The sequence below is a fragment of the Falco cherrug genome, chromosome 4 (assembly GCF_023634085.1).
Source record: "Falco cherrug isolate bFalChe1 chromosome 4, bFalChe1.pri, whole genome shotgun sequence".
In the NCBI taxonomy this organism is placed as follows: domain Eukaryota; kingdom Metazoa; phylum Chordata; class Aves; order Falconiformes; family Falconidae; genus Falco; species Falco cherrug.
Window position 1 is genome coordinate 2951936 of NC_073700.1, and position 15474 is coordinate 2967409.

The 15474-nt window shown below is 40.2% G+C and overlaps 1 protein-coding gene across 7 annotated transcripts in view; it reads left to right on the top strand.

Annotated features, from left to right (window-relative positions):
- The first annotated feature begins 6845 nt into the window (after positions 1–6845).
- Positions 6846–15474, top strand: part of ATG7 (autophagy related 7) — a 122574-nt gene continuing 113945 nt past the window's right edge. For 4 of the 7 annotated variants that reach the window (XR_008731919.1, XR_008731920.1, XR_008731921.1 and 1 more), the window contains exons 1-6: positions 7126–7381; positions 10985–11195; positions 11425–11479; positions 13216–13333; positions 14650–14727; positions 15283–15399. Coding sequence is in view for 4 of the 7 variants with exons in the window: in XM_005444441.4 (XP_005444498.3) it covers positions 11018–11195; positions 11425–11479; positions 13216–13333; positions 14650–14727; positions 15283–15399 (546 nt within the window). In the remaining 3 variants the exon portion in view is untranslated. Of the gene's footprint in view, positions 6932–7122; positions 7382–10984; positions 11196–11424; positions 11480–13215; positions 13334–14649; positions 14728–15282; positions 15400–15474 lie in introns of those variants that run through there. The other 3 variants (XM_055708228.1, XM_027812928.2, XM_014284337.3) reach the window with 3 other exon arrangements.

The following is a 15474-nucleotide window of genomic DNA, read 5'->3' on the forward strand; positions in this document are numbered from 1 at the left end:
GTCAGGTGGTCTTGACAGAGAAGTTTACAGCTAAGATTACTGATTTAACTGTTTCTAAATACTAACAGTCAGAAACAGACATGCCCTGTTATACAAGAGGAATCAATTCCCTCTTCTTAAGTGCAGTCAGGTAAGGATTTGTTTCCAAAGAAAGAAAACATAAATCCTCAGCAAAAAAGTACACAGTGGCATATGCCACATAAGTAACTTAACAGGAAGCTTACAATTTCATAGAACAATTACACCAAAATAAAAAAATAGTACACAGATTGGGAGCAGGGAGGAGAATTGAGGCAGAGATCTCAGGCCCGATATTAGCTGAGTATCTCATGACTGCACACTGCCTTGTTTATGGCACACCAGTAAAGCATTCATTCCTATCCTTCTGCTTTGGAACCAAGAGAAACATTTAGAGCAAACACTGTAGAGTATGTTAGTTTTAAGCAGAAATCCCAGAACCAGATAACTTCAACAGCTAGTCACATTTGCGTGTAATGGTGAGTTTATCTAAGTCTTCTCCATACATTTTGGGAAGGATGATTAGAGAGGCATCCTGAAGGTTCAGTGTAAAAAGAACATCCTCCCATTCATTTTGTTGTGCTGATGAATTTACCACTTCCTGAATGCTTTCTTGCTTCTGAAATTGCTCAGTTAGCTTAACAACAAAGTTCTGATGGAACTGGAACTCCTTTAACTGAGTATTGTCAATATTTTGGTGGGATGACTTGAAGGGATGTTCTGAGTACTATCTTTATTACGTCAGAAGTGAAAAATGGTAGTTTAATGGTTAGAGGAGAAATTCTGAATTCTATGTTCTTAATTAATGATCCTGAGCTACTTAGAGTCCCCCTGTGCCACGTGTGCCTATTTCACAAAGTGAATACGACAAGACTTACAGTAAGAATGCAACACTTTGGATAATGTTTGCATGATGCTCATAAATTTTGGATATAATACACTAACTAAATGCAATGTATTATTATCCTTTGTCAGTTTTATTTCTCTGAACTAAACACCTGAATGTCAACAGTTGCATTTAAAGTATTCAATAATAAATGAAGTCCTAATATATCTGCATTTTAATAAATTGGAAAACTGTTAAAGGAATAAACTTTAATTCAGTCTATTTCAATGTACTGTACAATGGTCAGATATCACTTGACTTTGGTTTCAAGTAGCATGCAGAAAAAACTGCAGTTAGGGAACTCAAATCTAGGAGAAAAAAGGCAAAATACATAGACAGAATATAGAAGCAGCAAAATTCATTCCAGAATTCAGACAACTTTTTCACTGCAGGAGCAGTATCTGCACAAGTATGGACTACAAAGGAGCATCTTTTGAAACACATGCTGTAATTCATTGGCCTTTCGCAAACAATTGCTCAGATTCACATCCATTATGATCTCTTTTCTATTGTGATATGCAACAGGAATTCTAGCCAAAATAGATGGTAATTTAGGCGATCTCTGAGGTAATAAAGCAGCACACTAAGTCAGCTACAGTTATTAGTGTACACTGCTTAAACATGCTCACCCAAGGGCTGCTTGGAGTTGTCAAGAAGTCTATCCTCTTGATCATGACAATTGCCTTTTCTGACTTTAAAATGTATTAATACATGAGACAGCAACTTAAACAAAATCATTGAAAATTGGCCTAAAAATAATGATAATTATAACAAAGAATACCTCTGGTACAATCAATGAACGTTCAAACACAGAACAACTAAACCTAGGCAAGTGAAGCTGCCTGAATATTTTTTATCTCCCCTTCATTTTTATCCATTATCTTAGTGTAGCTGTGTCAATAATAAAGACCAGGGAAGTTGTTACAGTGGGATTCTCTGATGTGATAGCTATAATAGATAATAAGAAAATGGGATACTGCCTATTTTAAACTTCCAACTAGCAAGATACTTAACAGGATTTATCAGTTTATTTTACCGAATAGGCAATTCAAATGGCTCTGGATGTAAGACAAGCAGAGCAAAGTGAATTAGGGTAAGGAATGGAGAAGCCTACTACCACATGGGGCCAAGCCTTAGTAGAATATTCCAGGTGTGGTTTCCTGTAAAAAATTCCAATGTTTTCCAGTTAATAAACAAGGTCAGAGGACACACGGCTTTAAAAGAACATAAGAAATTTCTTGGAATTTCTTGGACTGAAGTTCTTCTTTGACTAAGGTGTGGCAAGAACAACGGACCTGCTTTGAAAAGGCAGAAAAATACATTCTCAAAATTTTTTCTGTGTCGATGGGGACATCTAGTGGGTAATGACAAGAATTCCGGCCTTCTGCGCCAAATCCTACATATCACGGAAGTTTATTAAAGGAAGGGTGCAATTAGCAAGTGGATCCTGCCATCTAGTACCTGTTTCTTTTGCCATATTATTTTCAGGAAATGTGGCACTCTAAAGGAAACAGTAGTGTAGGTGCACATTTTGGCTTCATTTCACCATCTAAAAGGACTCCATTCTCTGCGAGACTACTTTGTGATAGCATTATAAATGAAAATGACTGAAAGATTCACTGTAAAAATGTATTTCTAATCCTAAGATATTAATATAGAAGCACCATACACACCTCTAAATAGTTCTAGAGGAGGTCGTGAATTCTCCAGATCACTGTATCTTTCCACTGCTGTCAGGGATGCTAGAAGGCCAGCCTCCTGATAGCTGGGATGGCTTAAGTTCCTAAAGATGAGGTGTAAGAATACACTCGAAAGCTTTAGTGCGTACATTCTTCCCTCTACCAGCATGAGAATTAGTTCGCTTGAAAATGCCAAGTTAAGTTGAAATACTATGCATACATAGTCACTTTTGCTTATTCATTAGGTAAAATGACAGAATTACTAATTTTCATCTAATTATTTGTATATTGAAGAATTAGAAGATAAAAAAACAATTAATGTTAACAATGTGTGAGAAATAGCTCATAAAATAGTTTACACTTCTGACACCAAATTTCAAATTATCTTTGAAAATGATCCATACCTGACACCAAAATAAATAATTTCAACATAGTCATCTTACAGTCTAAAATGGAAACATAAAAAAATTAAATGTGAGATGTACACTCTATACATGCACAGACACAGGAGCACATATACCAGGCTACTACAAAATTGCCATTTGAGATCTCAAATAGTTAAAAAGTGTAAGAGTTCCAACTGAAAGAGATGCACATTTGTTTATAGTAATAGTTAAAAACATACTGACATCTGGTAAGTTTTAAAAAGTTTCCATTTTAAAAAATATTTGTATCCCTTATAATTTTTTTCTGTCTACCAAGATACCTTGTCTGGTATGTTTCAACAAAAATATGCCGTAAAAGAAATACACAGCACCCATTGCTATACATTGGCACTGTGTAACTAGAATGAATGCCTATTGTACAATTAAACTGAATGCCTTGAGTAATATCAAATGCGTTCTATTTTGATCAGACATAACTTGGTCTTCAAAAACAACAATCACACCTGGGAGCTGAACTCAAGTCTCCTAATTGGCAATCTAATTTCCTCCTCACTAGGTAACAAACTATCCCTCAACTCAGTTCTTTGAAGGTAACAGCTGTTTCCCTATATCACATCGAAGTACTCATAGGACAGGCACCCACCTATGCCAGGGAAGTTAGTGACAACGCTGGCAGAAGGCTATCAACATGGCAAGTTCAAGCTGATACCTTTTTCAGCGTATTTTGCAGTGTCACACTCTTGCAGCAGTAACAGACATACAGCAAAGGGCTAGATTACTTTTGACAGTATTTTTGTAAATAAATCAATATAATAGTTCTGCCAGGTTCTGCTTGTATTTTGTGGTCTCGCTCTCTGAGAATGTTGTAAAAAAATAATTTAAATTCCTAAATGGAAAGCACTATATAAACCTAAATAAATATTTTTTTATTCAAACTTGTAACAGAATCTAATCTGAACTAAATAGTTCTGAGAAGTTATCTTCTGCAAAACATGCTAAGACCATATTCCCTAGGAATGGAGGAGTTTGAATCTGCTTCAGTTTCATTTTCATCTCCAATTCCAGGATGATTTTCCCTTGCTGCAAGATTTTGCTTGGGGAAATTCAAAGTCCTACCTACAGAAATATGTGCCAAAAACACCCAGGAAATTTGTTCCTTGTTTTTAAAGAGTCTGTTTCATAAGTGATTACTATTCTCATGTGTATCACAGAGACTTCTATTTGCTCATAGGAAGATCTCAAAAGGCAAGTCATACCTGCAACAAGCAATTGACTTCAGCACAAATCTCAGATTAACTTGGTTATAGCCGCTTTCCTTAAGATCCTGGGCACAGAGATATCTTTGACTGAAGCTGCCTCTCCCTCTTACATTGTAAGACTTCGCTGCAGTGTGCTCATATGTTTACACCAGCAGTTTCATGTGTACATCTCAAGTTTATTTCCCAGCTCAGTTAGTCTGTATAAAAAATGATACTCCAAGACTGTAAGCCTACCAGATGAAACTCCCATTTCCCTGAAGCTAAAACCGTTGTGCAGAAATCTAACTCCCAGGGTCTAATTTCTCTTCAGATATGACATGTCTACTTGAGATAATATGAGGATGTGGGCTTATAGAAGAGTCCCTCCACCCTGTATTGGTATTATTTCTCATGGCCAATGTTATGTGCTGACAGCTGTTTCATAAACCCCGTTATGAAACTGAAATTGTTCTAAGACTGCAAATCTAAGCTAGGTTACAGTTGTATGGAGACTCAGTAACAACACTCTAGCTATTTTGACGGGATGTCATCAATGCTCCCTTTATATTTCATGTAAAAAGAGAATTAAAAGACCCAAAAAGTGGTAAAATCAGTTTTTTTCTAGCCTTGGGGAAATAAACTGCAGAACTGAGTAATGAAGTGTTTGACAGAGTACAAGTATTACCAATATTAATAAGTGAGCAGCATGCAGAATGAGGAATTACAGAACTTGACTGGTGTAATGCAGCCAGATTCAAGGTATAGAATCTATAGCAAACTTCCCAAGTTTATTCCAATTTGTTTTATTTGTGAAATTCCTGGAATTTGGCCCACGCTCCCCAGCAAGGTCCTTTATCCAAACATCAGCTCTAAATTTGCATAAGTAGCAGCTCAAAATTTTCCCCTAATGCTGCCTGAACAATTGTCTTTATGTGACCTTACCCACACCTATCTGACTGGTGGCTTTTACTCTGAAGCTTCCTCCCAATTTTCCTGGCCGTTTCTGCAGTATCGTCTGACCCAAAATAGAAGGCAGCTCTGGCAAATTTGTTTTCCCTGGTAGGTAAATGACATGAAGCATCTAAAGAGGTAATGCTTGTTTTGTAGAAAACATACTTTGTTTTGTATTCTAGATCTGCAAAAATCAATATAGAGTCATTAAAAACTTCAGGCTGGAAAGGACTTCTAGATGCCACCTAGTTCAACCTCTGACTTGGAAGGGACTTCTAGACACCATCTAGTCCAACCTCTGGCTTGGAAGGGACTTCTAGACGCCATCTAGTCCAACCTTTGGCTCAAAGAGAGCTAACATCAAAGATAGATCATGTTGCTCAGAGGCTTGTGCAGTCAAGTCCTGAAGGATGGAGATTACACAAAGTGTCTTTGGGAACCTATTATGGTGCTTAATGAGCCACATTAGGCAATTTTTTCTCAATATATGCATTTGGAATTTTCCTTGTTTTGACATGTGCGCTTTTCCTTCACGCTTTTTGCTGTGCACCTCTGAGAAGAATCTGCCTCCATCCTCTCTGCTTCAGGTTATGTAAGGCTTCCCTTAAGTCCCCTTTAGCTGGGCTCTCTGCAGATGAAGGAAACCCAGCTCTCCACCTTCACGCCATGCGCTCCAGCGCCCAGCTCACCCCAGCAAGCCCCCGGGGCTCCCCTCAGCCCGGCCCCTCTCCCGCTGGGCAGGGCAGGCCGGCGGGGGCACCAGGGCCGCTGCGGGAGGCAGCCCCAACCGGCCCGCGGGCTGCGCTTCCACGCTCAGCTCCGGCAGGGCTGCTCCCCACCGCCGCCGGGATGCGCTGCGCACTCACTACGGCGCTTTTTTACTACGACATCAACACCCCATCGGAACCGGAGCACCCCCGTGCAGCGGCCATCACCACGGTGGAGGAAAAGGCAGGGTTTAGTCCCGTCCTCCTCATTTGTCAGCACCGCCGTTTGCGGCGACATAAGCGTACCTCATCCTCGCCCGTCCGTTCGCACCCCTGTTACACCGGGCGGCCGCCGGGGGGGCGGGCACGGCCCCGCAGGGGCGAGCGGCGGGGCACTGAGGGGGCGCACCCCGGTCTCGCCCCGGCGCCGTGCGGCACTCCCCGCTGAAGGGCGCCGGCGGCTCCCGCCCCAGCCGGGCTCCGTGCGGGGCCGGGCCGCCAGGCAGCTAGGCGGGCTGAGGGCCGGGCTCCGCGCGGGGCCGGGCTGAGGGCCGGTGTGCCCGGCAGCGGGGCGGGCTGAGGGCCGGGCTGAGGGCCGGTGTGCCCGGCAGCGGGGCGGGCTGAGGGCCGGGCTGAGGGCCGGTGTGCCCGGCAGCGGGGCGGGCTGAGGGCCGGGCTCCGCGCGGGGCCGGGCTGAGGGCCGGTGTGCCCGGCAGCGGGGCGGGCTGAGGGCCGGGCTCCGCGCGGGGCCGGGCTGAGGGCCGGTGTGCCCGGCTGAGGGCCGGGCTCCGCGCGGGGCCGGGCTGAGGGCCGGTGTGCCCGGCAGCGGGGCGGGCTGAGGGCCGGGCTCCGTGCGGGGCCGGGCTGAGGGCCGGTGTGCCCGGCTGAGGGCCGGGCTCCGCGCGGGGCCGGGCTGAGGGCCGGGCCAGCCCCGCCTCAGGCGCAGCCGGTGACCTACGGCGCGTGCGTGACCCCGCCTCCCCGCCTCCGGTCACGTGGCCGAGGCGGGGTGACGTCACTGCTCCGTGCCAGCAGGCCTTGCCTGAAGTAAAGGGCGGCGGAGCCGGTGAGCGGTCCGTGCGCGTGCCGGTGGCGCTCAGGCGGAGGCGGCTCTGAGGGCGGCCCGCACCCCCACCCCCCACCCCCCCCGCTCTTCCAGCCCCCGCCGGAGGCCGGTGCGTCCTGGGGCCTCGGGGCGCTGGGGTCGGCTGCCCGTGGGGCTCCCGGCTGGGAGAGCCTGGGGGCGGCCGGGAGCGGGGATTGCAGCCGTGCCTGGGCGGGCGGGGGTCGCCCCGTGGGGTGGGCGCCTCCGGGCCCCCGGCCGGGAGCTTGCGGGGCCCGTCGTGTCCCGGTGCTGAGGGCGGCCTCTCCGGGCCATCAGTGCTACCGGGAACGGGGCAGGCGCTCTGTGCCCCTAAAAAGGGCTTAAAAGCGGGCGCAGCCAAGTAGCAGCTTTTCCGCAAAGGCAGCGGCAGGGAGCGGTTTCCTTTGCCACCTGCATCTAGAGGCCTCCCAGGTACTCAGCTTGGGAACAGGGAATAAAAAGCCTTGTCTGAAAGCTGGAGATCTTAGGGCATTTTATGATTTTGGTTTAAAAGCTGTAACTTCGTGGTAGTTTTAATCATACAGATTGAGTTGGTCAAGGGGAAGACAAATATTAAAAGCCCTGGTATGTTTTACACTTAAAACGTTCCTCCATTAGATCAGTTTGAAGTCTCTTTGTATTGAATAACAAATGTTGGAACCTACAGTAGTGATAACGCATCTATACATTGGATGATCTGTGCTGATTATACCAGTTAAACTTTGTACCATCACAGAACTTAGGAGAGGCTAAAGCACGCTGGCAAATCTTTTCACCTGAAGCACATGGTTATGAGCCCTTTTAAACTTGGGAGTTTATCCTGCTTTTTTCCTCTTTATTTATTGTGTTCTTCTAGTGACTGCTACTACCATTAGAACTGTAGGTGAATTCCTGTATGCAAGTTCTGCAAAATACATACGTTTGATCTTTTAGTTCAGTATTCTAAAATTTGCTGTGTGAATTTACCTTGGCTTACTGATCTTGCTGTAAGAAGGCACGTAAGTGACATTTCCAGAAGCGTCAGTACATCAGAGGTTGTATGTGTTTCTCTGTTTGCTGGGCATAGCATAGTGAGGCTCACTGTTCTTACTCCTTCCGTTTTACAGTAACTCTTAGGTGCAGCAATAATGAAATTAAGTAGGGTGTTAAAATTCGTTCCTGGTGGATGCTTTTAGGCTGGTATTTTCAGTGGATCTTCCTCAAGTACTGCTGGGTACTGTCATTTGGCTTCTTGGTCGTGTAAAATGTTTGACAGTACACTTTACTGTTGAGTATATTATCAGCTTTTTGAGGTGTGGGGGGAAGGCCCAATGAAAGACCTTGCCTGTTTGAAAAGTTGAAAGAAGACTTGAAGAAAATTGGAAAAGAGTAAACTTTTATTCATGGTAGTACTTGTCTGGAAAGGAAAGTAAAAAAGTAAAACCTTTATGTTGATTATTCTTATTATTTTTTAAAAAATGTTAAATAATACTTTCCAAGCTTCTGAAAAAAAGGAGATGGGGATTTAGTGGTTTAGTATTGACTACGCAGCTACTGAACCTTTGAATAAAAGTTTTATTACGGAAGCTTTGGCATCAAGTACCATGTAGTCTGACTTGATTCTAACATCTATATGGCAGACAATTGTTTGCCTGTTTTGTGATAAGCTTTCTGTGACATTTAGTGGCAAAAAATTTAAATATATATATAAAAAGATTTAAGGCCTATGTAGTAGTAAAATTGAAATGTTCACTGATATATGTTACTACTTCTACATGTTACAAGCAGAAAAAGAGCTTTATAAAAATGGTCAGAAAATTCCATGCAGTTAATTCTGCTGTTTATAGTTCTAGTACTTGCAAAGTTTCCAGAATCTAACTGATCTTTTTTTTCATGTCAATAAAAAGAGATTTGAGAGGTTGTTCAAGTAAGCTATCAAAGTTCACTGCCACACATTCAAGCTGCTGTTAATTTTTTTAAGAAAAATTAAAAAAAAAAAAAAGAGGGGAGGAGGAGATAACAAAATGGCGTATTTGCAATATGCCAGTTAGAGCAAGATATCATGACAGAACTGAAGCATTTAGCTTTCACCATGAAAAATGTGGAAAACCTCAAACCTATACCCCAAAAACCACATTCCACGGCTTACCAGCAAGTAAGGAAAGCATTTACAGTAGAAGGAGGTAAGCTCTAAAAACTGAATGTTGAAGACATAGCTAGATTACACTGAAGACTTTGTTTAAGGAAGTATCATGTAAAGAAGAGCATAACTGTGTCTTTCAGAGAAGACTCTTTGGCAGTTATTAAGAAATCAAAGCCACCTCTCATTCCCTTCCCCCTGTTCTAAAAAGCATGAAAGAAAAGGATGTAAGCTCGGTTTCTGTTGCACAAGTGACTTCACAGGACAATATACTTGGAACTGTTCAATTTGATCCGAGCTACAGTACAGCAGAACTGTAGTGCATCTATTTATATTGGTGTCCGATAATACAGCTATGATGGGAACCTCATTTTGACTTTCCTATATGTAAAATCCTACTATTGATCCATGTGTAAAGGTGACAGGGCTTTGTGAAGGATCAGCAGCAAAAGGCAATCACATGGGATGATGCTGTGCAAACTAAAAAAATTTAGTCTTTAAAAATTAGTTGAAGGAATCATCTGTAGATCGTTTGAGTTGATATGGTTGATCTGATAAGTGTTGTGAACAAAACCTAAATTTATAGCTGTTGATCTTCCTTCTGGACTCAGAAAACAGCAGGTGCTAGCTTGGTAGATGGATGTGTTGTGGTAAATAGATAGGAGCATATGTTCATATCTTTGTGAGTAGTTTTAAAACTAATATTTTAAAATTTATATTTAAATATATAAGAAAAACTTGTTTGCAACATCTATGTTTATCTTAGCTAGATAGTCAGTGACAGAAGGACCTTCCTGCCCCACATGTATATTTGAATACTCTGTCATGGACTGTGTCTCTGAAACTTGCATCTTCATATGTATAGGTATAGACATGGAGACAATTACTAAAAGTAAATAAAGGAGGTTCCGAGGGCAAGATTTTTATTTGATGAGTTTTCAAGGAAATAGGCAGACTGAGCTGAATCGCCTGACAGTGAATGCTCCTGCTAACATGAGCAAAGGGACTGTTACGTCTAGTTGAAGCAAAGGCTTACAATAGCGCGGTTCAGATGTTTCACTCCTCATTCTGGGGTAGCATCTAAAATTCTGAAATTTGTAAATGTTGTGAATAGAAGACTGTGTGCTTACAGGAATACCATTCAGCAAATGTGAACTAGTGATTTGGGTTATGTAAAAAAATAAATATATGCTCCCCATATGCAACGACCTTTAGGAGGGAAGAGCTGTAAGGAAATGTGGCTTGTACATCACATTGGCTTCCTCGTGGCTAGTGCAACTTTTAAGGAAGTTCTGGGTTTTGTTTCCAGCTTGGCCCTTTACTGTCTGCAAGACTTTTCTTGGCTTTAGTTTACTTTTGCTATCTTTACTTGTTAATTTGTAAATGTGTTCAACTAAATAAGTGTTCAGCTCTCACCGCAGGCTGACAGTAAAGACCTGGCTAAATGAAATGTTAGCTTGGATTTTAAATGCTATCAGAACTTAAATAGTACTAATAGGTTTGTAGATGGATAGATAGAGATAGCAGAAGGAATGCAGATACAGTGTGTTATCATTTTGTTACGTTTATCTGTGGCAGTGCAATACAAGATACAACTCAGAAGTACATGGTTCAGATGTAGTATCCTAAGTAACAGGAGAAATTGTGGAATGGCTGTCAGGAAATCAAATCCTTCTAGGCAGCTTGGCCAAACAGAACGTATACTTGCCTTTCATAATTTCACATACAAGAAATTGGAAGGATATTGCTTAGACTAAAAGGACTTCTGATTTTAAAAATTGGAGTTGCTTAGACATTCAGAGGATTAAGGCTTTCTGCACTTCAACCCAACAAAATGTATTAAACCCAAGCTTTGAGTAGTCATGAGCAATACGGTCAATTGAGTATATACTTATCAGGTGTATCTGCTTTTACAGAATTCTGTTTAACAGCAATCATTAACTGAAATCATGGCAACTGCTAGTAGTGAGGTGCAGCATCCTGTAGATCCTGGAATTTCAAAGCTGCAGTTTGTTCCCTTCAGTAGTGCCTTGGATGCAGGATTCTGGCACGAACTAACCCAGAAGAAACTCAATGAGTACCAGTTGGATGAGACCCCAAAAGTTATCAAAGGATACTACTACAATGGTAGGTAGAAACTGAACATCTTGCTTAGTAATTTGGGTTTCTCCTGTCAATGCCTCGAAGTATTTGTGTAACATATTTTAGGTGTTTTGCTGAAACATTAGAAAACACGGGCGGGTGAGTTGTGGATTCTGGTGTGCCTGTGGGTAATTTATGATTTATATAGATTAAGTTCCCTCTTTTTGTTAACATATTTCCATTTAAAAGAAGCATGTTGCTGCTTTTTGTCCAGGTGATCCTTTGGGTTTGCCAGCTCGCTTGACATTGGAGTTTAGTGCCTTTGATACGTAAGTACATACCATGGTTTACCTCAGATTGTATGTGAAGATGCTTTCTTTGCATAACAGTAATGGTTTGCTATATAATATTACTTGGAGAAATTCTACGTGAAAATAAATACATGTTTTCATGAACTTTAAAACAGTGGCGAGACTGCTTTGAGTTGCAAATATAAACTTCCTGTGTCTGAAGTTGTGTATTCTCCTGAAGGGCCAAGTTTAAAATATGCTGATAAGTCTTAAATTCACTCACTGTATGAATAAAAATTTATATAAAATACCACTTTTTTCCCCCATTTTTTTCAGCTCTTCTGCATAAGAAAGGATATTTCAGTCATCTAACTTCATTTTTTTCCTTAGATCTTTATTTACTGAGAATTTGTCATTACAGTTAGGATTTTAGAATAGCTTTTACAATCCTTAGTTGTTAAATTGTAATGTCTTCTAAAGTATTTAACTTTATGACTGGATTTTTTTGATTTTGCTTTTAGCCCCAAAGTGAAAGGTAAACTAAAGCTGCTCAGTGTGCACAGCATAAATGAGCTTTCATTTTCAACATGGTTTTAATTTACAGCAAATGTCGAAGTCAGGAACAGATGTCTTTGTAGTTAGTGTCTTGTTTGTTTTAAATTGGTGGATTATGAAGTTGTAGATCACATAAGTGACTTTCTCTGCTTTGCAGGGTGAGGATGTTAGGAACCTAGTGAGGCTTTGTGCATTTTGAGATAATTTCTTAGGAGGTACTATTCCATTGATTATTATGGAAGAACTTTTAGGTACAATACTGAAAACATATTCAGCAAAGTGTAATTGGAAGAAAGCTGTGACTTTGGGAACAAGAATTTCAGATTAGGGAGAAATGGATGGTACCATGGTATTTAGCTCTCAAATTTTGTGACAAAAATAAAATTATGAAAGGTCCATTTATGTAGTGTTTAGTTATTCCTTCTACGGTAGTAATTTTCTGTACTTTAGGTAGTCAGTTTGGATGATCATGAGGAGTTCCCTTTTGCCTAAAAATTTTTGGAAACTACATCATATGTATTTATTATGTAACAAACATTTTCTGCATCTCAGCTTTAGTAGTGGTCAAAAACATACCAGTTTGGGAGAATGATGTTAAAGGAGTCAGTGAAATCAGTCTGGTCTATAAATTAAGGGAATATTCTATTTTTTTAACTTAATTTACATTCAGAAGGAGGAAAAATACATACTGTGTTTGCAAACAGCAGCTTCTCCAGCTGGTGATGTTACAAACTAGAAAAGCTACTCAATCTTTTGTCTGGTTTAGACTTCCTTTGGGATTTTTTTAAACATAAAATTTTAACTGAATAACTCTTTATGTGAATAAAATACTGACATCTAAAATTAAGTCTTAATAATTTTTTCTTAGTGAAAATCACATTTGTCATGGATAATATATATTTGAACAGAATTTTAAGTCTTTGATCTGTGATTTAATGCTGTCTTGCTTAGAGATAATACGGATGCTTGATATATTTTTGAAGTCATAATGTAGATATGTATTTGCTTGAGTTATTATACCAATCCATATTCAATAAAGCACTATGATCATAAAAATGTTTTTATTAGAACTGTAGTTAACTTTTGTTACTGTGCCTCATCATTTGACGGTTGCAGGGCAGCCTTACACCAGAGGATAGCTACTGCTGCTACTGCTACTACTGCTGATCATGTTAAAGGCATTAGTATCCAGTTCCCAGAGGTTTCTTTCTTTTATTCAGGAATGCTTCAGTACCAGCGCGATGCTGTCCTGTTTTTGGAACATTGTATAATACCAACACTTTAGAGACTTTCAGATCTTGTGATAAGAGGTCACTTCTGGAAAAAGAAGCAAATGAGGTAACCTTAAAAATCAATTCAACTGGTAGAAAGGATTTGGAAATAACCAGTGAAGTGCTTTACAGTTTCTGCCCCAAATATGGGAGATACTGTCCATACTTTCCCATATAGTAGCCTCAGGATTTAACTTATTCTGGAAGAAATAGTTTGACATTTGCTTTTTACTGTTCTTTACGAGAAATTAGGCAGTAGCTAATTGTACTTGGAGGACTTAATTCAGTGTTCTACTAGGCTGCATTTTAAGCTTAACAGTACTAATGGAACTACCAGAGACTTGAATTCTGTAGAGCACATTTTTAAAATTTGTCTTGACATCCAGAAACCAGCAAGTACGTGGTTTAAAATCTAAAGATCGCTGTGATACATCTGTGTGACAAAGTGATGGGGAAGCTCCAGAACAGCAAGAAGACATAAAGCAAGAAAAAGGTGGCTGTAAAAGGAAGGGGCTAGTCTGCTTGCACTGTAATTAACTAAATTAAATGTCATGGCTTGATGAGAAGTAAAAGTCAAACTAAGGCAACCTTTTACTTTCTGAGACACTTCACTTTGACCAGTCCTTGATTCCTTTGATTAGATTGATTGTCTGTCTGCTGGCCTTGAGTAGCAAAGTTTTCATGCATAGCTTCACTCAAGGCTATGAATTTTTTCTGTTCCTGTGGCCTAGTAATTCCCTGCCAGTGGTAGGTACAATGCAGTGTCTATCTTTAGGGAAGATCAGAATGCTTTATTTGCTAGTGTGTGTGTTTGTTTGTTTGTTTGTTTTAAGACAAAGATGGAATGGGTCTGCCTTGTACAAGTATTACAGCTTCTTGTCTCACTGACTTGCAGTGTACTGCCTTCTTTCAAGTCTCCATTTTTTTTGGTCAGATTTCCCAGTAGCTTATTCGCATACCTAGTATCTATAGAGCCCCATGAATTGGAAAGATAAGAATATGGTAAAGGGCTATATTAATATCACAGTATGTTCTATATTGCGCTAGTGTTAATGGTTCGTATACATGAAGGACTGGTCCTGATAAGGTTTGTTTTGTTCCATTTGATACTCTGTGCTTGATCCATGGATTAATGCTCCTCTTGTTCCATAATTTTTGTTAAGAGTGCATGCCTGAGTATTACCTTTAGAATCCTTTCAGTATAGATAAATAGCATAGATGAGATCAGTTAGGAAAAGATCACAGTGTATTACTGAGAGCGTTAATTTCAGTATTTTAAGTGGAGCTGGAAGAATTAAAGATTTCTGTAGCTGTTCTCATGCTACTTTAGTGTTTTATTTCTCTGTCTTTTCTCTTGCTTCTTGTCCCCGTGATCAATGACAGATATGGGAATCAATAAAATCTGGAGCTGCTCTTGAAAACCCTATGCTCTTGAACAGGTTTCTGCTGCTGACATTCGCAGTGAGTAATGATAATATGTCTCATACTTAGAGCATTGAAATTGAATTGGTAAAGTTTCTTTTTTAGGAGAAATGTTGTATTAGTATTAGCATATTACTATTACCAGGATTGTTCTCGGATGACTTTAAAAATTTGAAAACATTTTAAAAAACCTAATAAGACATTCTGTACAGATATCAAATATTTTAGGATGTATTCGTTAAAAAATGCTGGTGCCATCATGTAGTCTTTTCTAGAAACGTGTAAGATTATCTGACAGCCTTGTAGATATTAGTTAAAAGTGGAGCAATTGTTTCACGTTTAACAAATTGGAAGTTTTAATAAATAATGCTCCAACTAACAAAACCTGAAGTATTGTACATACATTATCTGTTTAAATCTTAAATGAAAACATATACAAAGGGAAGTCTTAGAGTTTCTTAAATCATGACACAGTGCCTTGTGAAGAGAACTATGGTTAGCATCATCAACCATTAATTTTGAATAGTATTCCAAACCACAATTTACTTTGATTTGTATCTTTATTATCTAATTTTACAAATATTTTTTTTATAGGATTTAAAAAAATACCATTTCTATTACTGGTTTTGCTACCCTGCTCTCTGTTTCCCTGATGGAATACATATAATTCAGAAACCAGTGTGTCTTGGTGACAGATTCCCATCACATCAGGTATTCAAAATACTAAATGTTATGAAATCTGTAACACTAAGCAGTTTTGTGGACTGTAAAACAATTTAGCATGTA